Source organism: Tamandua tetradactyla, chromosome 1 (genome assembly GCF_023851605.1).
Source record: "Tamandua tetradactyla isolate mTamTet1 chromosome 1, mTamTet1.pri, whole genome shotgun sequence".
NCBI classification, from domain to species: domain Eukaryota; kingdom Metazoa; phylum Chordata; class Mammalia; order Pilosa; family Myrmecophagidae; genus Tamandua; species Tamandua tetradactyla.
The window spans coordinates 36,763,773-36,788,844 of record NC_135327.1 but is presented as its reverse complement, the minus strand read 5'-3'; the positions used below and the strand labels follow the sequence as shown (position 1 = coordinate 36,788,844).

At 41.0% G+C, this 25,072-nt stretch overlaps 1 protein-coding gene and 1 long non-coding RNA gene across 5 annotated transcripts in view; one reads left to right on the top strand and one right to left on the bottom strand.

Annotated features, from left to right (window-relative positions):
* Positions 1-15,471, bottom strand: part of LOC143644952 (uncharacterized) — a 20,352-nt gene extending 4,881 nt beyond the window's left edge. The window contains exon 1 of the long non-coding RNA XR_013156999.1: positions 13,570-15,471. This is a non-coding gene — a long non-coding RNA (uncharacterized LOC143644952). The remainder of the gene's footprint in view (positions 1-13,569) is intronic.
* Positions 14,899-25,072, top strand: GZF1 (GDNF inducible zinc finger protein 1). Of its 4 annotated transcripts, none has more exons than XM_077114488.1 (6): positions 14,899-15,387; positions 17,283-18,676; positions 20,115-20,209; positions 21,806-21,973; positions 22,897-23,054; positions 23,441-25,072. In XM_077114488.1, the coding sequence occupies exons 1-6, from the start codon at positions 15,307-15,309 to the stop codon at positions 23,789-23,791; spliced, it is 2,247 nt and encodes a 748-aa protein (XP_076970603.1). In that variant the 5' UTR covers positions 14,899-15,306; the 3' UTR covers positions 23,792-25,072. The 4 variants fall into 4 exon arrangements, with proteins under 4 accessions (XP_076970603.1, XP_076970619.1, XP_076970609.1 ...); XM_077114504.1 differs by lacking the exon at positions 14,899-15,387 and adding an exon at positions 15,475-15,577; XM_077114494.1 differs by lacking the exon at positions 14,899-15,387 and adding an exon at positions 15,584-16,097 and having other exon boundaries at positions 23,487-25,072.

The following is a 25,072-nucleotide window of genomic DNA, read 5'->3' as shown; positions in this document are numbered from 1 at the left end:
GAGTTCAAGAAAAGATTGGCACCCTGCTGGTCTCCTCCCTAGGGAATCTTGGTACTGATCTACACCCCCTTTGTGAGTCTTGTCTTGTCTGGGAAAAACTAAATGGGCTGGGTCCTCTCTGGGTAGACCCTCCTTCTTGAATCAACCCTCCAGATAAAAGTCACTAGAGGTAACTAAAGACATATATGTTAACAATATATAGAGGCAAATAAAAACAAACAAAGCAGCTCAGTGTTCCCTGAGGAGCAAGAGAGAAATAAAAGCTTTTACCTGGGGGGTGAAACAATTGCACAAATAGGGCAATCTCAAAAATCATTCTACATATGCAGGACAAGAATCAGATAAATAAGAGCTGAAAATATTCTGATTTTCAGAGGCCTAGTATAAGTTGAACCCATTGTTCAGAGTTGTAGCACAAAATCAATCAATAAGAAAATCCTAGGCAACAGAGAGAAAATAATCTCCAGAATAAATTAATCAAGCAAGTCACACTAAGAAGCACAAAAATATGGCTCAGTCAAAGGAACAAACTAAAACTTCCAACAAGATATAGGAGTTGAAGCAACTAATTAAGGATTTTCAAGCAAAGCTTCTAAACCAACTCAATGAGATGAAGGAAACTGTGCCAAAAGAGATGTAGGATATAAAGAAGACATTGGGTGGCCATAAAGAAAAACTTAGAAACATGCAACAAAATAATAATAACAGAACTTATGGGAATGAAAGGACAAAGAAGAGATAAAAAATACAATGGAGACATACAACAGCAGATTTGAAGAGGCATAAAAATACAATAGAGATTTACAATTACAGATTTGAGGAAAGGATCGGATTCTTATTATTAGAGAATAAATCTGAAATCTTAAACAAAAGAACAGATAGGGAAAAGAATGGAAACATTTGAATGGAAACAATTCAGTTCTCAGAGAACTGAATTACAGCACAAAGCACACAAATATATGTGTCAGGAGAAGAGAGAGGAAAAGGATCAGAAAGAATATTTGAGCAAATAATAGCTGAAAATTTCCCATCTTATGTAATACATCAATTTATAGGTCCAAGAAGTGCAATATACCCCAACCAGAATAGGTTTGAATACATATATTCCAAGATACTTACTAGTCAGACTGCCAAAAGCTAAAAAACAAAGAGAAAATTCTGAAAGCAGCAAGAGAAAAGCAATCCATTGCATACAAGGGAAGCTCAAAAAGACTAAGTGTGGATTTCTCATCAGAAACTATGGAGGTGAGAAGACAGTAGTATGATGTATTTAAGAATCTGAAAGAGAAAAACTTTGAACCACTAATCCAAATTTGGCAAAAGTATCCTTCAAAAATGAGGGAAAATTTAAAATATTTACAGATAAACAGGATCTGAGAGAATATGATAGCAAGAGACTTGCTCTAAGGTGGGCCATGGTGGCTCAGCAGGCAGAATGCTCACCTGCCATGCTGGAGACCCAGGTTTGATTCCCAGTGCCTGCCCATGCAAAAAAAAAAAAAAAAAATAGAGAGAGACCTGCTCTACATGAAAACTAAAGGGAGTGCTACAGGCTGATAGGAAGATAGGATAAAGAGGTTTGGAGGAGAGTGTATAAATGAAGAATATCAGTAAGGGTAACTAAAAGAGGAAAAAAAAGATATGACATATAAAATCCAAAGGATAAAATGTTTGAAGAAAGTATTGCCTTTACAATAATAACATTGAATGTCAATGGATTAAACTCTCCAATCAAAAGACATAGACTGGAGAATGGATTAAAAAAATAGAACATAATCCATCTCTGGGCTATCTACAAGAGACTCATTTTAGACCCAAGGGCAGCAACAAAAAAAGTTGGTGTTTTAGTTTGCTAATGCTGCCAGAATGCAATATGCTAGAAATGGGTTGGCTTTCATAAAGGGCATTTATTAAGTTAGTTCTAAAGCCATAACAGTGTGCAAACTAAGGCATCCAGAGAAAGATACCTTGACTCAAGAAAGGCTGATGGCATCTGGAACACCTTTGTCAGCTGGGAAGGCAATGATTGGCATCTCTGGTCCTTTTGCTTCTGGTTTCAATTTCACTGGGGTTTTCTTTCTGCATCTCCAAATCTCTCTGTCTGTGTCAGTTCTGAGCTTTTTCCAAAATGGTTCTCTCTTAAAGGACTCCAGTAAATAGATTAAGACCTACCTTGAATGGGCAGAGATATACCTCCAAGGAAACCATCTAATCAAAAGCACCCACCCATAATTAAGTGGGTCACATCTCCATGGAAACAACTTAATTAAAAGTTCCCATTCTTTTAATTCAAAGAAATAAGTCTGCCCACCAAGAGTTTGAACTAGAAAAAAGAAGTCCATGGTTTTTCTGGGGTACATAACAGTTTCAAACCAGCATAGCTGGAAAAAGATATTCCACACAAACAGCAACCAGAAAAGAGAGGGGGTAGCTATACTAATTTTGGAGAAAATAGACTTTAAATGTTAAAAGAAACAAAGAGGAACACTATATGTTAATAAAAGTGATACTCTACCAATAAGAAATAACAATCATAAATATTTATGCACCTAGCCAGGGTACCCCAAAGTATATGAAATAAACAATGGTAACACTGAAGGGAAAAATAAAAATATCTACAATAATAGCAGGAAACTTCAAAACACCACTCTCATCAATGGATAGAACATCCAACAGAGGATAAATAAGGAGACAGGGATCTCATAGAATATAATAAACGAACTAGACTTGACAGACATTTACAGAAAATTGCATCCTTCTTCTAAGTTCCTCTCAAGTGCTCATGGCTCATTCTCCAGGAAAGTCCACATGTTTGGGTCACAAATCAGGCCTCAATAAATTTTAAAAGAGTTCAGTTATACAAAGCACTTTCTCTGATCATAATGGAATTAAGCTGAATATCAATAACATGTAGAGAATTGGGAAATTAAAAAATTTATGGAGGCTTTTTCTAGCTTGCAAGCTACTGGAATGTGATATCCCAGAAATGGAATGTCTTTTAAAAGGGGGAATTTATTAAGTTGCAAGTTTACAGTCCTAAGGCCATGAAAATATCCAAATTAAGGCACCAACAAGAGGTTACCTTCACTCATGAAAGGCCGATGAAGTTTGGGGTTTCTCTCTCAGTTGGGAAGGGATATGGCAATGTGTACTAGCTTTCTCTCCTGTCTTCTTGTTTCATGAAGCTTCCGGGAGGGGGGGGGGGGGGTTGTATTTTCTTTCTTCATCTCCAAAGGTCTCTGGCTGTGTGGGCTCCAAAGCTTTTTCCAAAATGGTTCCCTCTTAAAAGCCTCCAGTAAGCAAACTCCACTTTGAATGGGTAGAGACATATCTCCATGGAAACCATCTAATCAAAAGTTACCACCCACAATTGGATGGGTAACATCTCCATGGATAATAGAAAGGCTCCCACCCAGCAATATTGAATGAGGATTAAAGGACATGGCTTTTCTGGGGTATCCAACATGTTCAAACTGGCACAAAGCTAAACAACACACTCTTACAACCTGTAAGTCAAAGAAGAAATTACAAGAGAAATAAGTAAATATCTTGAGACAAGAGAAAATGAGAACACAACATATCAAAACTCATGGGATGCAATGAAGGCAGTGCTGAGAAGGAAATTTATTGCCCTAAATGCCTACATGAAAAAGAAGAAAGAGCTAAAATTGAAGATTTAACTGCTTACTGGGAGGAATTAGGGGAAGAAATGCAAACTAGCCCCAAGGTAAACAGAAGTAAAGATACAGTGATTAGAGAATGTGTTGGTTTGAATCTGTGGGAAAGATACCTTGACTCAAGAAGGCTGGTTGAAGTTCAGGGTTTCTCTCTCAAGTGGAAGGGTACGTAGCAAACACAGTTGAAGTTTCTCTCTCATCTAGAGAGGCACATGGTGAACATAGTCAGGGTTCCTCTCTCATCTGGAAGGGCACATGGCGAACACAGCATCATCTGCTAGCTTCTTCTCCTGGCTTCCTGTTTCATGAAGCTCCCCGGGAGGCATTTTCCTTCTTCATCTCCAAAGGTCGTTGGCTCGTGGACTCTCTGCTTTGTGGTGCTGCAGCATTCTCTACTCTCTCTGAATCTCCTTGAATCTCTCATTCTTCAAAATGTTTCCTCTTTTATAGGTCTTCAGAAACTAATCAAGACCCACCCAAATGGGTGGAGACACGCCTCTACCTAATCCATCTTAACCACTCTTGATTGCATTGGATCTCCAGGGAGATGATCTAATTGCATACAGTATTGAATAGGGATTATTCTGCCTTTACAAAATGGGATCTTGATTAAAACATGCTTTTCTAGGGGACATACATCCTTTCAAACCAGCACAGGCAGGCACTGGGAATTGAACCTGGGTCTCTGGCATGGCAGGCGAAAATTCTGCCTGCTGAGCCACTGTGGCCCGCCCTGCCCTATGGATTTTGTATTTTTTCATTCCTACAGTTGTGTGAGATACCTTTATAAATCTCAAATTTAGAGATCTCTCCTGTTAGTTCTTGTCTCTAGACAAGCCTGACTAACACATTACCTAACGTGTGCTATGAAGCCAGCATCACACTAACATGAAAGCCAAAGAAATTACAAGACAAGAAAATTATAAACCAATCTCTCTCATCTATATAGAGGTAAAAATTCTCAACTAAATATGTGCAAATTGAATCCAACAGCATAGTAAAATAATTGTATACCATGATCAAGTGGATTTTATCCCAGGTGTGCAAGGTTGGTTCAAAACAAGGAAATCAATTAATGTAATACAGTACTTTAATAAATCAAAGGGGGAAATTCACATGCTCAACTAGAGTGATGCAGAAATGGCATTTGACAAAATCCAATATCATTTCTTGATAAAAACTCTTCAAAATATAGGAATAGAGGGAAACTTCCTTAACATGATAAAGGGCATATATGAAAAACCCACAGTTTACATCATACTTAGTGGGAAAAGACTGAAAGCTTTTCATCTAAGATCTGGAGCAAGACAAGGATACCCAATGTCACTATTGTTATTCAACATTGTGCTGGAAGTAGGCAAGAAAAAGAAAGAACAGGCATCCAATTTGGAAAGGAAGAAGTAAAACTTTCACTGTTTGCAGATGACATGATCCTATATGTAGGAAGTCCTGAAAAATCTACAACAAAGCTACTAGAGCTAATAAACAAGTTCAGCAAAGTGGCAGAACACAAGATTAATGTGCAAAAATCAGTAGTGTTCCTATACAGTAGTAAGGTGTAATTTGAGGGATCTATCAAGGAAAAAAATCCATTTATAACAGCAACAAAAAGAATCAAATATCTAGGAATAAACTTAACCAAGGATGTAAAGGACCTGTACAGAGAAAACTACAAAACATTGCTAAAAAAAAAAATCAAGGAAGACCTAAATAGATCGAAGAACATACCGTGTTCATGGACTGGAAGACTAAATATAGTTAAGATATCAATTCTACCCAAAATGATTTACAGATTCAACGCAATATCAATCAAAATCACAGTAGCTTACTTTCCAGAAAGAGAAAAGCCAGTAATAAAGTTTATTTGGAATGGCAAGGTGCTGTGAATAGTTAAAATTTTCTGAGAAAGAAAAGTGAGGTTGGAGGTCTCACACTTCCTGACTTTAAAGCATATTACAAAGATTTACTGGTCAAAACAGCATGTTACTGGCATAAGGATAGATACACTGACCAGTGGAATCAAATTGAGGGTTCAGAAATAGACCCTCTTATTGATGGCTCATTGAATTTTGATAAGGCAGTCAGTCCACTCAACTAGGAAAGAGCAGTCTCTTCAACAAATGGTAGTGGGAGAATTGGATATTCATATTCAAATGAATGAAAAATTACTGCAATCTCACACCTTATACAAAAATTTACTCAAAATGAAATCAAAAACCTAAATATTGGATGTCTATATTTTAGAACCACACATACTTTTTAAGACCAATGGAGGAAAAGTTTATTTGGTCTGGAACTGAAATTTTCTGTAGTGCTTAATCTAATTCACCTATCTGTATAGCTCATTTGAACAACTGAAAAACAGGGAGCCCAGAATAAGAGGTCCTTTAATCCTGCATAGGTTATTGCAATGCCTGGATACATCCTAGAATATATTAAGCAGATAATCGAAAAGTATTAAAAGAAAAAAACAGACTAAAAAGGGCAGGCCACGGTGGCTCAGCAGGCAGAGTTCTTGCCTGCCGTGTCGGAGACCTGGGTTCGATTCCTGGTGCCTGCCCATGTAAAAAAAGAAAAAAAAAGTATTGGCAAAATTCCCTGAGGGATGGGAGAAAGAATATGGAACTATTAAAACTTACCATCAGGGAATCCCCCGATACTGTGTGTTCTAGTTTGCTAGCTGCCGGAATGCAACACACCAGAGACGGATTGGCTTTTAATAAAAGGGGATTTATTTTGTTGGTTCTTCAGAGGAAAGGCAACTAACTTTCCACTGAGGTTCTTTCTTACGTGGAAGGCACAGGATGGTCTCTGCTGGTCTTCTCTCCAGGCCCCTGGGTTCCAACAACTTTCCCCGGGGTGATTTCTTTCTCCATCTCCAAGGGTCCGGGCTGAGCTGCAAGTGCTGAGATGAGGAATGCCAAGCTGCTAGGCTGTGCTACGTTGCGATCTCTCATTTAAGCACCAGCCAATTAAGTCAAACGTCACTCATTGCAGCAGACACGCCTCCTAGCCGACTGCAGATGTAATTGGCAACAGATGAGGTTCACGTACCGTTCGTTGGCTTATGTCCACAGCAACAAGATTAGGTATGCTCACCTGGCCAAGTTGACAACTGAATCTAACTAACACACTGTGTCAAACTTTAGGGATACCCAAATCAATAGGCCATGCCCTCAATTATGAGGCTTACTCTTGGTGAAGCGTATATAGGTAGCGGTGAAGCTTAGCCTACCTATAGGTATGCTGAAGAGTTACCTCTGGAGGACCTGTTGTTGCTCAGATGTGGCCTTAGTCTCTCTAAGCCCACTTTGCAAGTGAAATCATTGCCCTCCCCCCACGTGGGACATGACATCCAGGGGTGAAAGTCTCCTGGGCGACATGGGAGATAACTCCCAGGGATGAATCCAGCCCTGGAACTGTGGGATCAACAATTCCATCCTGACCAAAGGGGGGAAAAGAAGTGTAGTTAATAAAGTATGAGTGGCAGAGAGAGTTCAGAGTTGAGAGGCTACTCTAGAGGTTGCTCTTAGGCAAGCTTCAGTTAAACCTTGCTACCTATCATAACCTGCCAACCCCCAACCAGGATCATTCCAGCCAATCCTAAAGAACACCTAGGGCAATATATAAGATTCCGCAAGTATTCCATGCACTAGAGTAACTTTCCAGAAACCTACAACCTCCAGACGTGTCCCTGGTCTGGATAAATCCTGAAGCCTAGAGGGCCCAACCTCTCTATAACGTCATATATTTCTATCTGCCTACCCCATATTAGTGACAGACTCTTCCAATATGAAAAATTTAGAATGGCTATAGCTCAAACACCCCTAAAGAGTGGGATGGAAAGATCAAAGGTGATGGTGAAGTTATACAGAGAAGATAGGATTTAACAAATGAATATGGATGCTGAATCATGAAATTGATATCTCTTTTAGTCTCCAGTATTTTAGAACAGCTAGAAGTTAAAACCTAAAATTATGGAATTGTAACCCATGTCAAACTCTGAAATATATTCTATAACTAATTGTGATGCTGTGTTTTGAAATTTATAGCTTTTTTTGTATATATGTTATTTTTCACAAAAAAAGAAAGAAAAAGAATCAATTGTGATGATAAAAAAGTATGTAAGCCTTCTAGCCTCCTAGATTCTGGAGCAGCTAGAAGGAAAAGTATGAGAGCATCGTATGGTAGCCCATGACAAACTCTTCTACTTGTTGAAGCACGCTTTGAAAACTATCGCTTTTTTATTTCTTTGCTTTGTATATATATTTCTTTGCTTTGTATATACGTTATACTATACAAAAAAAAGTTAAAAAAAAAACAAAACCTAAGCATTGGAACTGAGGCAATAAAATTCTTAGAAGAAAATGTAGGAAGATAGCTAAAGGTTTTAGATCTTTTTATCTAGGAGGTAGTTTCCTGGACCTTACATCCAAAGCAGAAACAATGAAAGAAAAATAGATAAATAGGATCTCCTCAAAACTGAGTATTTTTGCATGTCAAAGGACTTTCTTGTCAAAAAGTATTAAGGCACACTACTCAATGGGAAAAAATATTCAAAAACCACATATCAACAAGGTTTAATACCCAGAATATATGAAGAGATCCTACAACTCAACAATAAAAAGACAAACAACCCAATTAAAAAATGGGCAAAAGACATGGATAGACACTTTGCGAAAGAGGAAATACAAATGGCTAAGAAGCATATGAAAAGATGGTTAACTTCACTAGCTATTAGGGAAATGCAAATCAAAACCACAATGAGATACTATTTCACACCTACCAGAATGGCCACTATAAGAAAACACACAAAATCAGAAAAGTACAAGTGCTGGAGAGGTTGTGGAGAAATAGGTACACTTACTCACTATTGCTGGGAATGTAAAGTGGTGCAGCCACTGTGGAAGTTAGTTTGCCAGTTGCTCAGGAAGCTAAGTATAGAATTGTCATATGATTCAGCAGTTCTGTTTCTAAGGAGAACTGAAAGCTGAGACATCAACAGAAATTTGCACACCAAATGTTTATGGAGGCATTATTCATGATTACTAATGGATGGAAGTGGCCCAAGTGTCCACTGACTGAGGAGTGGCAGGATGAACTGTGGTGTATACATATGATGGAATATTGTGGGTCTGCAAGAAGGAATGAAGTCATTATGCATGCAACAAAGTGGATGAAACTTGAGGACATTATGTGGAACAAAATAAGCTAGAAACAAAAGGACAAATATTGTATGGTCTCATTAATATGAACTATTATATGAGCAACTCTAGGAGTTAAATTTGAGAGCACAGCTTACAGGAGATAGAAAGAGGTAGAAATTGGGCAATTGATGGTTAAAGAGTATAGAATGTTCAGTAAGGTTAATTGTAAAGATTTGGAAATGGATAGCATAATACTGCATGGTGGTAGCACATTACTGTATGTATAATAAGCAAAGCTGACTATGACTGAAAAATTATATATGTCACTTGTAGGAAAGCTAGAGAACTTAGCAGAGCCTAAAATGGATGACGGTGGTTAATTATACAAATATAAAAAAGTTCTTACATGAACTAGGACAAACTTACTCCACTGTTATAAGCTGTTAACAATAGGGTGGTACATGGGGAAAATATGCAAACTAAGACTATAGTTAACAGTAACACTGCAGTATTCTTTCATTAATTGTACAAATGTACCATACCAAAGCTAAATATCAATATTAGGGGGATATAAAGGGTATGGGTTTTTTTTCAGAAGAAATGAAATTATCTCACATTGACTGTGGCAGTGAATGTATATAGCTATGTGCTTATACCAAGAGCTACTGACTGTTCACTTAGGATGGATTCTATACCATATGCATAATACTGTGTAAAAACAAACAAAAAAAATAAGAGGGTGAAAGAGAATGAAGAAGGAAATGTCTCTGAGCACAGGGTGCTGGCCAGCGATATCTTTGAGGAGCTCATGTCAGGCATGAGTGAAGCTAGGGTCCCCCAGAGCCCTGAAGACTCAGATAACAGCTATGGTTTCCATCCCACTGATAGCCCCATGGGCTCCTCCCATGTTTAATCAGTGCTGCAAAAAGAAGATTAAGAAAATATAAAAGAAGAAGAGGGAGATTTTCTGCCCAAACCTTTCAAGACCCAACAAAGAATCTTGATGCATTGGAATTTGTTTATATGGATGATTTGATGCTTTCATCCTTAAAGCACTGAAATCTACTGATTTCAGTGGAACTGGATTGAACCAAATAAGGTTGAATTTTACTTTTGAATCCGTGTTTTGTAGTTTTCCACAACCAAGCCACCTTTCACAGACATGTGATGTTGGGATGGTAATCAGGAGACCAAAGCCCCATCCCTGACTCTTGTCTTTACTATGTAACTAGACAAGTTACTTCCCTAGAGCCATCTCCCTGACACAACTAAGAATGATACCTGCTTTGACCTACCTCATAGGGATGTTGTGAGGACTGAGGTGTTCACTATATTTCAAAGCTGTGCTTGAATAGACTCACAAGTTTTTTTTTAAACAAATAAACCATAGAGGACTATTATGAATCTGAAATCAGAACCAAAGGTATAATATGACCAATCCGGACTTTTGTGGATAACATTTATGGTTAAACAAAAAACAGTTAAAGGTTTGATTTAAAAAACATACCAGAGGTCAAAAAAGAAAAAAATGAGGGAGGGATTAAAACATCCTCATCCCCCCCCCCCAAAAAAAAACTCAGGGATTTCATCTCCCCTAGGCCACCCTACAAAATATGCTAAAGGGAGTTCTGCAGGTTGAAATGAAAGGATACTAGAAAATTGACTGAAGCCACATGAAGAAATAAAGATTCCAGCAAAAACAATGACATGGGAAAATATAAATATTAGTACTTTATCTTTTTTTTTTATGCCAAAACTCAGGAACAAACCAACTCTTGTCTTTTTTATTCATAACTTTACTTTTTACTTGTTACAGGATCTAAAAGGCAAATGTTCTGTTGCTAGCTGCCAGAATGTAATATACCAGAAATGGAATGGCTTTTAAAGGGAATTTAATAAGTGTACAGTTCTAAGGCCGAGAAAATGTCCCAATTAAAACATGTCTATAGAAATGTCTAAGGCATCCAGGGAAAGATACCTTGGTTCAAATAGGCTGATGAACTTCAGGGTTTCCCTCTCATCTGGAAGGGCACATGGCAAACCAGAGTTTCTCTCTCATCTGCAAGGGCACATGGTGAACACGGCATCATCTGCTAGATTCTTCTCCTGGCTTCCTGTTTCCTGAAGCTCCCCAAGAGGCATTTTCCTTCTTCACCTCCAAAGGTCACTGGCTGGTGGACTCTGCTTCTCGTGGCTATGTTGTTCTGCTCTGCTCTTTGAATTTCTCTCTTTCTCCAAAATGTTTCCTCTTTTATAGGACTCCAGAAACTAATCAAGACCCACCCAAATGGGTGGAGACACACCTCCACCTAATCCACCCTAACAACCACTCTTGATTAAATCACATCACCGGGGGGATGATCTAATTACAGTTTCAAATATACAATACTGAATAGGGATTAGAAGAAACGGCTGCCTTCACAAAATGGAATTAGGATTAAAACATGGCTTTTCTAGGGTACATACATCATTTCAAACCAGCACAGTAAATATATAAACTGTTATGATAAATCAATGGTTTTGGACTCATAATATATAAATATGTAATTTGTGACAAGAACTACCTAAAAGTGGATAGAGGGGTATAGGAACATAGTATATGTATGCTACTGAGGTTAAATTGGTACCAAAGCAAATGAGATTCAGGATGTTGAATTTAAGCCTCATGGTAAACATAAAGAAAATATCAGCGAATATGCAAATTTATATAGAGAGAAAGTAGAGTATAGGTTACTATAGGTGGGGGGTGGGTAAGGGACAACGCAAGTTAATGCAAGATGACTGTAGGGTTTCTCTTTGGGGTGAAGGGAATGTTCTAGTGTTGGATGATGGTGAGGGTATTGCAACACTGTGAATGTGATTAATCCTATTGAATGATGTCCTTGGGAGGGATTGGAATGGGCAGATTTATGCTGTATATATGTCTCCACAATTAAAAGAAAAGAAAGAGAAACTAAAGCGATGACAACTAAATGAAATTCATGATACTGGATGGGATCTAAGAATGAAGAAACAAAGACTCAAAAGGACATTATTGGGACATGAACAAATAGAATATAGAATGTAAGTGTTATATCAATGTTAAATCTCTTAAACGTGGTAACTGTTTAAGTACGGTTAAGGTGATTACATAAATGAATATCCTTCCTTGTTTATAGGAAACATACATGGAAGAACTTTCTCTCTGTCCTTACCTTGACTGTAAAACTCAGCCCATTTGAAGAGCGCTTTGAAAACTATTGATTTTATCTTTCTTTCTTTGTATATCTGTTATATTATACAATTAAAAAGTACAAAAAAAACCCCCAAAAAACAAAAAAAATCAGCCCACCCTCTGACTTCCTCGGGGTTAAGAACTGCTCTCTGTCTCTCCCCTACGATGGTAGCTATTAAGTTGTCTTTGCCTGTATAACATTGTCAAATATAATGTTTTTTTTTTTACAATGCTGCAAGGGGTGGTGGGACACAAAAAACATATTCTTAATCTTAATCCCAATCCTGTGGGTGTGAACCCAATTTAAATAGAACCTTTTGAAGAATGTGGCCAACTGAATCAGGATGGGTCCTACAGAAGGCCACAGGAGGAACCAGAGGGCAGAAGTTGGGTGGGACACTAAAACAGTGGCAATTCTGGCTAGCACAGTATTAAGGAGGCAGAAGTGAGAGGTGTGGAGTAGGACAGCAGACAAGAGAATCATCACGCACAGCTAGCTGTGCACATCTAAAAGGGGCAAGGATGCGAAATCACCCAGGGAACTGATAAAGGAGTCCAGCAGAGGCCCAACACAACCAAATAGACATCAGCCACAGCCCTCCGTCCCAGCAAAAAGCAATCAGGGTGATGAAAGGAAATGAAAGTAAAGGCCTCTTAAATAATAATGAAAAATTTAAACACTTAAGGGAATCTTAATGGCAAAGTGTGATGTTTATATGAGGTAAAGTATAAAACTATTGAGAAAGAAAAAATTGCATAAGTAAATGGATGGATATAAACCTCTATACTTCTGGATATAACGACTAACTGTTATGAAGGTGTTAATTTTTCCCAAGGTCGATTAATAGATTTAAATTTATTGATATCATTATGCCAATGTATTTTTTGTTTTGTTTTTGGCTTTTATAAAGAGGACTTATTAAGTTACTATAATTTGTTTTTAATTACATAAATTATTCTAACCCTAACCTGGAAGAATAAGTACGTAATGAGCACTTGTGTGAGTAAGGAGAGCAGAGCATCCCCACCAGGTAGTAAAACAGTACAGAGTACAAATATGTAAAGAGTACCATGTTCCAACCAATGAACAGAACAGTAAAAAGAGCATCTAGTGGCCAGGACAGGGTAGATCTTAACATTTGATGAGGGACAACAAAATCATTGAGGAATTGAAGGAACGTTTATGAAGTGATTTGGGTGTGATTGGTTAATAATTTCGGTGAAAAATCACCTTTTACTTCACAGTATATTAAAATACATTCCGAAGTAACTCACGTGTTATTAAAAAAATAAAACCATAATAAAGCTAGAAAAAAGTAGAATTGAATATTATTAAGCTTCTGGAAAGAGAAATTCATTTTTTGAGCTTAGAATGAGAAAAGACCCACAAGACTGACTCATCACCCCTAAATTGAAAACCTCCTAATGTCAAAAGAAAAAATGTATACAATAATCTAGAAAGCATAGTACTGAAATAAGGATAGACTTATATATCAATGGAATAAAACTGAGTCCAGAAAGAAACCCATACATCAGTTGATTTTCCAGAAGGCACCAAGTCTACTCAGCCTGGAAAGAACAGTACCTTCAACAAACGGTTCTGGGATAACTGGATAGCCAGTGGGACCTGGAACCATAAACAAAGATTAAATAAAGACATAAAACTGAGATCTAAAACTACAAAAACTCATAGAAGAAAACACAGGAGTAAATCTTTCTGACCTGAGATTTGGTAATGATTTCTTGGGTATGACACCAAAAGCACAAGGGACAAAAGAAAAAATAAACAGGACTTAGAATTTAGGATCAAATTTTATGGTACATCATCCTCATTCTGATTCAGCTATTAGTTTTATATTTCTCCTCTGTGGCTTATTTGAATATTTTAAATAAGCTTTGGTATTACTGAAGAGTGCAACCTTATTACCTGCTTGTAATGCAAAACAAAGCTGTAAATTAGACAATGATTTTAGACTTCTGGAACGACAAATAAAAACTGCATCATTTCAATTTCCAGAATTCAAGCATAAAGAGATTCTGCCGGAGCAAACGTTTATTGAGCACATACTAGGTTCTGAGAAGCTGGTTCTCCAAAACAAAGGCGACTTTATTGCTGGCCGCAGTAAGGGGGAACAAGAGAACTGTGGCTAGCAAGACAAAGATGTGACAGAATCTACTGAGTACTGCAAATCTGATTTAAGGCGGATCTTTCAAAACGGGAGGACGGATTAGGATTGAACAAGGGCGGGTGGAAACAGGAAGGTTTTAGTGGGATTCAACAAATCTCCGGTTTAAGTTGTCTGTTGATACTTCCCTCAATGAGCTGTTCGAGCTTTCTGGAAGTTCCCGCAATGGATACGCCATCCGCCCGATCGGGAAGACTTCAGGGTCAGGTTCCCCTACGAGTGAAAGCCAAACGCGGGACGCAGGGGACGGCGCAGAGTGGCGCTGTGCGGGGGCACTCCCGCTCTCCGAGAACGAGAACCCAGTGACATCTCCGCAGACCTTGTTCCGGCCCTGCCCACCCGCTCGGAGGCACAGGGGCGGAAGGCGCCTGCGGTGGGCTGCGGAGACCGAATCTTAAACAGTGGACTCAACCGGCGCGCCGGCTCCGGGCGTGGATAGTGGCCAGGGCCGCGGGAGAAGCGGGCAGAAAAGGTGACCTGAAGGGCGCCACGCGCCAGACGCTCACGTGACTCTCCGGGTCAGTCCCGGCCCGCGGACCGCACAGCAGAAACGTCGGCCTCACCAGCTTGTGCGCAGGCGTGCTTCGGCCAGCGGAGGTGACGTCACTACGTATGGCCGGCTCGCGTAACGTCCCGGAGCAGCCTACGCAGCCGGATGTGCGCACGCAGTCCCGCTCCTCCCGCGAAGGCGCGGAAGCGGCCGGGGGTGGGGCAGAGGTGGCCAATCGGCTGCGCCCGTCCGTGGGCCGCGCCACCGCCCCAGCAGGCTCAGCCGTTCCCTAGCTCCGTGCAAGCTGATGTGCGGCGGCCCGCAGTGAGGGGAGGGGTAGGACAGCGTCCCGAGCCCCGCCTCCAGGCTGTCCGCGGCTGCGGGGCGGCGGGCGCTCGCACCTGCAAAGCGGTGGGCCGGTCGTGCGGTGCCATCCCGAAGGCGCAGGCCCTACCCGGAGGAGCGAGGTTCTCCCTGTAGACCGGGCTTGCCCTTCTGAAGCCTTCCCGGGGGATTGGGGTCCTCCTGGAGAAGCGGGGCCTCCTTGAAGCCCGCCTGGAGGAGCGGACCGGGTCCACGCGGTGCGCATTGGATGCCCGCGCCGGAGAAGCTGGAGACTGGTTTCCGAGGTCGCCGACGTCAGCCTGAGGAGTGGGATTTTGCCGTGGCAGGAGTGAGCCCTGACTTCTTGGTTTTGTTGGCTGTTCCTTTTTTGGGGAAGATTGGGCTGGGAGGTGAGGTGGGTGGAGCTTGCAGAGGGCGGCGCGTGGGGGCGAGAGGGACTGACCGCCCCGCGTCTGTGCAAGCTTGGGGTCGGCGTGTACGCAGAGCGGAGGTTTAAGATTTTAAGCCCGAGAAACTGGGTAATTGCAATCTCATTAAAAAGAGATCGTGGAAGGGCTTCTGGAAGGGGTTGGGGAGGGCCAGGGTCTCGGGAGAAGGCCCCTGGCCTCGCTGCTTCCCAAGGACTGAAACCGTGCGGATTAGGAAGAGGCCTGGCCCGAGCAGCGGCTAATTACAACGAAGGAGAGGACTGTCACCAGATCAGATGTATTCTTGTCGCCAAGATTAGTGCATTCTTTCCTCTGTAGTCGAGCAAGATAGGAATTCGGACTTAGAAACCACTTTATCGATTTACTTTGAGAGATTACTGTCGCGTTGCGGCTACTCTTGGTGCCCTGTAGGCAGAGGTTTGGGGAAGTCAGAAGGCTGGTGGGGAGTATGGGCATCAGGCCAAGGACCATCTGCAGCCATTTCTCCCAGGGGTGGAGCTGGCATCAGTGCCAGCCCTTTGGCAAACCACACCTCTTCTCACCCCCCTCCCCCAAATACATTCTTTGCTTAGGTTTTATGTGTGCATGGTTTACTCCAACGTTTCCTCAGGTGAGTTCCTCAGGCCTCTTGTAGGTTGTTTGCAGTTGATCCCTTGAAAGACAGTCGCATTTCCCTTGTTGATCATATTGGGAATTGGTGGTTGTGGGGAGCCATCTGTAGCCCCAGGTACCAACAGCAGTACCACTGATGGTGCTTGCTGTTCAGAGAAGAGGATATTAAGTTCTGCTGTAGATATGTGAATTCGAGGTGATATCTAAGATCTAGCTTGAAGCAGTTCAGGAGAAAGTGGGTACTGTGGAGGGGTGGTGGTTTAGGAGTCAAAAGTGGACTTGGAAGACGAAGGTAGATTTCAGCGGGCAATGTTGGTATTGAACATTGAGGAGAAAGCCAGATATTCAGGGAATCAGAGAAGAGCATGAAGCTAGTAGAGCAGAAGAAATGGCCCAAGATGGTGTGGTGCCACAGAAGCCTTCACCTTCTAATGGGTGGCAGGTGAAATGTGCAGGAGCTATGGAAAGATCAAAAGACTACAGGCAGCCCTTCACATTTGGCCAGACTGAAGCAAGGTGTGTGTTGAGCAGTTTCAGTATGTGAGTCCAGAGGGTTGAACTGGCGCCACTGGCCAGCTCCAGCTTCATTATTTACTGAGATCCTGTTAGTTCCTCATCTGTTGAAGTGGGGTTAACAAAAGCACCTGTCCCTGGTGCCCGGGAAGCCAGTAATACCTGGCCATAGAGTCACACTGCGAACACTTCATATGTACACACTCAGCCTTCTGGGAACCTGGATTATTTCAGTAGAGTCATAATTCCATTATAATGAGTTTTTTAGGGGTGTTGGAAATGGCCATTGATCGTGAGCTACTTTTTAAGGAAGTTCTCTTCCTTAAAACTTGTTAGTTTTGGGGTCCATGTTTCTAAGCAAATTAGAAAAGTTACTTTGATAAGCAAATTACTGCTTTAATGTATTTCACTAATCATAGTGAAGCTATTGTTTATCACTTGTGTTTAATCACAGGGGGGAGTCTTAGTAACATTCTGTCAGTTCATGCAAACACTATCTTATGAATGTGTTTCCAGGATTTCCCTTCAGAAAACTGTCCTAAAACATGAAATGTGATTTCAGTTTTTACCTGAGGGATGTCAGGTTGTTAGTTTGTATCCTCTGAAGAACAGAAGAAAGTATGAGCAGTGGTTGCTCATACATGCAGTAATTCTTGTTTTTGTTTCAAAGCTGTTTCTAGAAAGCAGAAAGATGGAAAGTGGTGCAGTTCTACTGGAATCCAAATCCTCACCTTTGAACCTTTTGAATGAAATGCATCAGCTCCGCCTTCTTGGTCACCTGTGTGATGTGACTGTCAGTGTGGAATATCAGGGCGTCCGGGAAGAATTTATGGCCCATAAAGCTGTGCTGGCAGCCACCAGCAAGTTCTTCAAGGAAATGTTCCTTAATGAGAAAGCCGTGGACGGCACCCGGACTAATGTCTACTTAAATGAAGTACAAGTTGTTGACTTTGCTTCATTTCTTGAGTTTGTCTACACAGCAAAAGTACAGGTGGAAGAAGATCGGGTGCAGCGAATGTTAGAAATGGCTGAAAAGCTAAAATGTTTGGACTTATCAGAGACTTGTTTTCAATTAAAGAAACAGATGTTGGAATCAGTCCTTCTGGAACTACAGAATTTCTCAGAGTCTCAGGAGGCTGAAGCAAGCAGTGGCTCCCAGGCCACTGGCGTCCCTGACTGTAGGGCCAGTGCAGCCCCAGACGTGCCCCATCCCAATGGCCTTTTGGCATCTTCAAATTACCCGGTAGAGAGCATCAGCAATGGCATGCTGCCCGCTATGCCACCCAGGAAGTCCAAGGAGAGACTCGACAGGAAAAAAGATATAGTTAAGCCTCTCTACCCTAAAATCAGGCGAACCAGTGGAAGGCTGGCTGGAAGAAAGGTGTTTGTGGAAATCCCTAAAAAGAAATACACAAGACGACTCCGAGAGCAGCAAAAGAGTGCCGAGGATGACATAGGGGAATACAAGTGTCCCCAAGACCAAAGACCAGATGATGAGGGAACAGAGGTGGAACCAGCTATGAAAAATGTGAACCCTAAAAACGAGAAGGGCAATGCCGGTGTTGAGTTGGACGAAGTACTGCAAAAGGCAGGAGAGGAGGAGGAGGAGGAAGAGGAAGACGAGGAAGGGGATAAGAAGAAGAGCAATTTTCAATGTACGACCTGTGAGAAAGCGTTTCTGTATGAGAAAAGCTTCCTAAAGCACATTCAGCACCGCCACGGTGTTGCTGCTGAGGTGGTTTACCGTTGTGACACCTGTGGCCAGACCTTTGCCAATCGCTGCAACCTCAAGGGCCACCAGCGCCATGTGCACAGCAGTGAGCGCCACTTCCCATGCGAGCTGTGTGGGAAGAAGTTCAAGAGGAAGAAGGATGTGAAGCGGCATGTGCTGCAGGTGCACGAGGGGGGTGGGGAGCGGCACCACTGCCAGCAGTGCGGCAAGGGCCTGAGCTCCAAGACGGCGCTGCGGCTGCACGAGCGCACACACACTGGGGACAAGCCCTATGGCTGCACTGAGTGCGAGGCCAGGTTCTCGCAGCCGTCCGCCCTCAAGACCCACATGAGGTAGGGCAAGTTACTGACCTGCTGGAGCATGTTGGGGGAGGGCAGAGACCCATTTGGTGCAATATTTGGTTCCTTTCAGAATGTGGCTTGTTTGCTTACTGGAATTTTCTTGAAACGCAGGGGTTGGTGAATGGAGGCCGTGTTAGGATTTGGACCAATGTGGTTACATCTCTAGACTTTTCACACCTTAACTTGTTGCTCTCTAGAAGTTGGGAGACTGAGTCATCTTTGAATTTTCTTTCTGGGTAAAGAGGCTGGTAGAGGTGATTCTTGAGGTTTTTGGAAATGCAATGGCGTTCCTATAGGCCCCAACCTCAAGGGATGTTCCTACTATTCATCTTCTTCATGTGCGGTCATACAGAATCCTGCAGGCAGAAGAGAGCATCTCTGCCCCTGTTAGAGGGCCTTGAGACCCCTCAGATCCCAGGAATCTTATCTTGATGAACATTGCGGCAAGGGCTGTCAGATTCTCCAGAGTAGCCTGGGGAGCATACAGTGCTTCCACACTTGAGGAAGAATTGGGGCCAATTAACCTAGATTCTACTTTTCCTGACTCTTCATTTAGAACTTGAGTTCTATGACCCTCTGAGACCCACAAGTCCATAAAGACCAGTGAGATGACATTTAGGCATCACTTTTCTGGTCTTTAAGTTCTAAAGGCTTGAAAATGTGTCAGTGCTGAGCCCGACCTCTAGTTAGTACAGACAGTTTTCTGATTGCTGATTTGTTTGTGAACTGTAGGAAGATGGCATTCTGGTTTTAAATAAGTTTCCTTATTCTTAGTATGTGTGCCTGAAATACAGATGAGCAATTAAGTTTTCTGCTACTGTCTTCTAGCTTATCCTCCAACCTGGGCCAGTCTTTGTGGTAGCATGGTGTTCACCGTCTCGATTTCATGTGCTAAGCTTCAGATAATTGGCTTAGGAAGTGTTCAGTAAATCCTGGCTGCTATTTTACAATTGTTGTGAAATTAAAATGCTTACATATACTCCTCAGAAACAAGATGTCTTCAGGGTTTGAGGACAGCTCTTTTCTAGGGCTAGTTATGAAATATTAGCAAACAGTTGGATTTTTTATCATAACAGTACTTTGGCCGCAGTAGTTCCTGAGGTGTTTGTGGTTGATGGCTCTTAATGAGAAAGCTTTACAGATATTTAGTCTTATAAAATATGTAACGGTGTGATCTCCACCTGCAGATGCCTCAGTACAGACACAGTAAGGCACATGAACAGCTGCAGGTCCACAGTTCCTGTGCTGGGGATGTGTGACACTGTTGGCTTCGTGCAGAACTGGACTTGGCTTTGGGATGGAGACTGGGCTGCTTTGCCTTTCACATCAGTCCTTCTCATTAGGTCTCTCAGAGTAAACTATGGAAATTGTATTGCAAAGTGAGGTTTGAAATACATCCTAAGTTACCATCTGAATGTTGTACTTTCAGAATTCATACAGGGGAAAAACCTTTTGTCTGTGATGAATGTGGTGCAAGATTCACTCAGAACCACATGCTGATTTATCATAAAAGGTGTCACACAGGTAAATACTCATGCTGTTGTGATTGAATGTCTTTCCTAGCTGTAGAAGGAAACTGTGGTTTATTAACTTACAAGTTGGCATCTATAAAAGTGGTTCAAGTTAAATGATGCCACTTTTCCATCTATTAAATAAGCAAAAATATAAACAAACATGCTCCTTGTGCCTACTGCCCACCATTGGGCTCCTGGCAATGGGCTTTACACCCCTGGGGCAGTATAAATTAGCATAGACTCTTTGGAAAGTTATTTTTATTGGTCTTAAATATCAAGAGGACTGAAAAGGTTCTTACAGATTTAGTCAGAAGTTCCATTTCCAGGAATCTGTCCTTAAGAAATTTCCCCAAATATGGGAAAAGTTGTATGCTATTATCCATCTTCTTGCCATTTTTAATAACAAAGAGTTGTAAACAACCTAATTGCCAACCTTGAAGTGGTTCTGTAAACTCTGGGTAAATCCTGGTTTATGATTCAGCCATTCAGACTAACAGTCCTAAACTGTATGAAAAAGCACCTGTGGTAGGATGTGGAGTAGAAAAATGCACATTTATGCATATAGCTTGTCCCAACTACAGTGAAAACCTGCAGAAAAAGACTAGAAAATAGTTATATGATATATTAAGGTGGCGGGATGATCTCATTCCTAGTTTCCAAAATTCTTGCGGTAAGATTTTATTATGTGAGGAAGAAAAATTTAAGTCGGCTCTATTCAGATTCAGCACAGAAACCCTGAGGTTCAGAACCTTCCGTAGTCAAACTGTTGTATACTACAGTGATTGTACTAATACAGTTTCTCCTCTTTGCTTGCATTTTAAAAATTTTTACTCCTAAGCACATGGGCATCCAGTCCAGTGCAGGTCAGACAAGATCAGGCATCTACTGACCTGAATTACTAGATTGCAAAATGAGCAGTTGGTACTTCCTGGCAGTTTAGGAATCGCGCCAAGGGTAGTTCACAGTGAAATGTGTATAAGTAGAATTGGTTATTTGATGAGATTATTAGTGTATTCAGATATGATTATTTTGACGTTTGTAACATCAGGAGCATAACTGATAATTAAATGAGTCCGATTTGTGGGACTGAAGGATTCTCAAGCAACAAAAAGCGAGATGCTATTAAAATTCATTCTTGTCTTATAATCCATTCAAGTTGATTGGTTGCTGCTCTAGAATAGATAAGCATATATATCCGTTGTGAACAACTGCCTCTCCTTTCAAGAGGGGTTTTTATTCTTAAAAAGATCCACAGAAGTGCTTCTTTGGAGATAATCCAACAATTCCTCCAAACAGAAGTTGTAAAATGATTTTATTTGGAATAACTGTTTCCAAAATGGCAAGCTGACTGAAAGAGACCTCTTTAAATTTTGGTCCAGTAGGCTTTTTCCTTAAGATTTCCAAGTATATTTCACACCAACTTTCAGCAAGTAGTCAGCAGCTTACAGGAATAGGTGGTTTATGAATTTTAGCCAGAAGCTGTAACATGCTATCTACCAGGGCACTTTGGAGGAATCCTTGTGGGGTGTTTTAGGAGTGTGAACCTACTCTTCCCTTGTGTTTTCATTACCTGTATTCTTTCTAAATTGTTTTTTTTTTCATGTAGGTGAAAGACCTTTTATGTGTGAAACATGTGGCAAGAGTTTTGCTTCTAAAGAATATTTAAAACATCACAACAGAATTCATACTGGATCCAAACCCTTTAAATGTGAAGTTTGTTTCAGGACTTTTGCCCAGCGGAATTCACTGTACCAACATATTAAAGTCCATACAGGTATGGCTGGAATATCACCAGAGAAGGGAGTTGAGCTTGATAGGAAAAAAAAAATTTTTTTTTTTTTTTTTTAAAGAGAGAGGGAGGAAAGGAAGGAAAGACAGAGAGAAGGAAGGAAGGATGGAAGGAAGGAAGGGAGGAAGAAAGGGAAACATCTTTAAACATTTTCTTGTTTTATTGTATTTTGTTTGTTTGTTTGTTTTTTTACATGGGCTGGGGCCGGGAATCGAACCGAGGTCCTCCGGCATGGCAGGCAAGCACTTTGCCCGCTGAGCCACCGCGGCCCGCCCGAAAAAAAAAAAAAATTTTAACAAAGGTTTTAAATTTACTAGAAAATCATTTGGCATTAAATTGTAGGAGTGAACTTTGGCCACATTTGTGTACAAAATTTTTTTTTTTTTACTTTTGAGGTTCTAGTTTCAGATTCTGAGAAACTAAAAAATAGGCTCACTTATGTGTACAATAGGAGACAACCAAGTCCCTTTGCTACTTTGAGTTTTTGTTGAGAACAGTTTTAGGTAGCATGGATTTTGAATATGAATGTGGACATTGTGAATTTTTTTATTCTCAGGTTGGAATGAGGACGATTTAGATATTAGCACGTGTACACACATACACACACAAAAATTCAATTATTAAGGGACTTGGCATTTTTTTAAATTACTCCATTATTGTAGAAGAGGTGATAATTTCCATAAATGTATTACCAGTTGCAGGTAGGATTTTGGTCCTTTCTAGTAGGTCATAAACTCTTGGTCAGGGATTTGAACCTTCATCTGGCCCTTGAATCATAACAAACATAGCCTTCCTCAGTGGAATCAGAAGCTTTGCCAATGGTTTACAAACAGCATTTCTGAGGGTCTTCAGAATTAATTATATAAATTAGAGATCCACCAGTGAGTTTTCTTCTCTTTGTCTCTCAGGAGAGCGTCCCTACTGTTGTGACCAGTGTGGTAAGCAGTTCACCCAGCTCAACGCCCTCCAGCGCCACCATCGAATCCACACAGGCGAGAAGCCATTCATGTGCAACGCGTGTGGAAGGACCTTTACTGACAAGTCCACTCTCCGGCGGCACACCTCAGTAAGCAACAGCCAGGCCTGTTTAGGAAGCCTTAGACATACGTAACCATAAATAGTTAGAAATGCCTATCATCATTCCATAGGGTGGCTATAGACAACAATGGGCATTTTCTCCTCAGGTTTTCTCTGCAGTGAGAACATTCACAAGGGGAGTGGAGTAAAGAACCAAATTAAGTTGTAAGGAAAGTCTAAGCCATGATAAATAATACTCTAATAGGAATGGTGATAAAAGGAAGACCCCTGCTGATTAGGCAAAGAGGGTTTCACTGTTGTAGAAACCAAATTTAAGTTACTATTGTTTTAAAAAATACATTTGTTAATAAGTATCTGTGAACTGAGAAATGTCCTTGTCACACTGAGTGACTTTTGTTTGTGTTTGATTTGTAGATACATGATAAGAATACTCCATGGAAGTCTTTCCTTGTTATTGTAGATGGCTCACCCAAGAACGATGAGGGACACAAAACCGAACACCCTGATGAAGAGTATGCGCCACCTAGACTTCCAGATAAATTGCTATCCTTTGCAGAAAATGGCCATTTTCACCATCTGGCCCCAGTCCAAGGCAGCATACCAGCTGTGCAAGAGAACAGTTCTGCAGATGTGGCCTGCAAGTCAGACGACTCTGTGGTGCCCCAGGACACTCTGCTTGCCACCACCATTGGCGACCTTAGTGAACTGACGCCACAGACAGACTCAGCCCCCCCACAGCTTCACCCTCTGACTAACATGGAATAAGCGGTTGGAGTTCCATGCCAGTTGGGTCCCATCCTGCCAGTCTTTGAGTGTTACAGGTATACTTAAGGTGGTGCCGATGACTATGGAAAGAAATTGTCCAAGAGCAGAGGAGATGTGGCCAAAAATGGTTTCCACAGCTTTTCCTGAATTTCTGCTAACTTGCACATCTTTATCAAAGCATTTTTTTTGGAGGGGGTGGGGTGCAATGCATGGGCAGGCACTGGGAATTGAACCTGGGTCTCCAGCCTGGCAGGCAAGAACTCTGCCACTGTGCCACCATTGCCCACCCTTTATCAAAGCTTTCCCTTAAAAATCCTGACGTGCATGATCTCACCTACACTTTTATCAACAAACGAAGCAGTTAATATAACCTCATCTAATTCTGCAGTGGGTTGTATTCATTTATCATTCTAATGCTTACCTTGATGTCTGTGAAGTTTGGACAACTTCTTGAGTTAATGTTGACCAGAGCACTGGTCCGAGCACTTGAGGTTGCTGTTAATGGTCTCCCTTATCTCTTGCCCTGCCTTATCCTTCTGTGGGGTTTCGCTGATATTTTTAAGGTATTTTTCTACCAGGTCTGAGTCAAAGCTTAAATGAAACTAGGGCCATGTATTTCCAGGTTTTTCTTCTGAAATTGAGGGAAATCAGATCTGCTTTGAGGACACTCAAATGGGACTGGAGAAAGAAGTTACTGCATTTCTTTTTTCTACTAGTTTTAGGCACTAAAAAGGGAATGGCAAATTGAAGACCTGTGAAACAACTCAGTATAGTCCCTAGTCAAAGTACATATGCAGCTAGATTTGTCATCAAGGTCAGCCTTTGAAGTAAAATGTGGCAATTTGGTTTCATTCCTAAAAATCTGATTAGGTACAGGCTGTCTTACCAAAGACTAGCAGTAAAAGTGTATTTTTTGCAGAAATGTGAAAATTTAAGCAAGATGCTCTAGGGATACTTGAAAGCTGTGTAGTCGTATTCAGGAGTAGCAAAACGAGGTGATGATGACAGATCTTTGAGCAGAGTATTTGTATTTTTGCCAGGCTTTTCTGATTTAATTTCTGTAATTTTCAGAGATTTAAACTTTCTCATTTCCACATATGATTGAGACAGGCAATTACCACATATTTGTTTTCTCAGGGGCATTTGTGAATATGACAGAAGGGACTACTCGTCTTTGTGACTTAAGAATGACTGTGAAGAACCAGTAACTTTTGTCTTGAATGCTCTTTTGGATGTCTCCTACTGAAATTATTTGCTCAAAAAAAAAAAAAAAAACAATAA

What these genes read in the sequence shown, in the direction of transcription:
- GZF1 (XM_077114481.1), top strand. Translation starts at nt 15,936, where the DNA reads ATGGGCATCAGGCCAAGGACCATCTGCAGCCATTTCTCCCAGGGGTGG. An exon ending in GCCCTCAAGACCCACATGAG is followed by an intron (nt 18,677 to 20,114) that starts GTAGGGCAAGTT and finishes TTGTACTTTCAG; the next exon opens with AATTCATACAGGGGAAAAAC. An exon ending in CTCTCCGGCGGCACACCTCA is followed by an intron (nt 23,055 to 23,440) that starts GTAAGCAACAGC and finishes TTTGATTTGTAG; the next exon opens with ATACATGATAAGAATACTCC.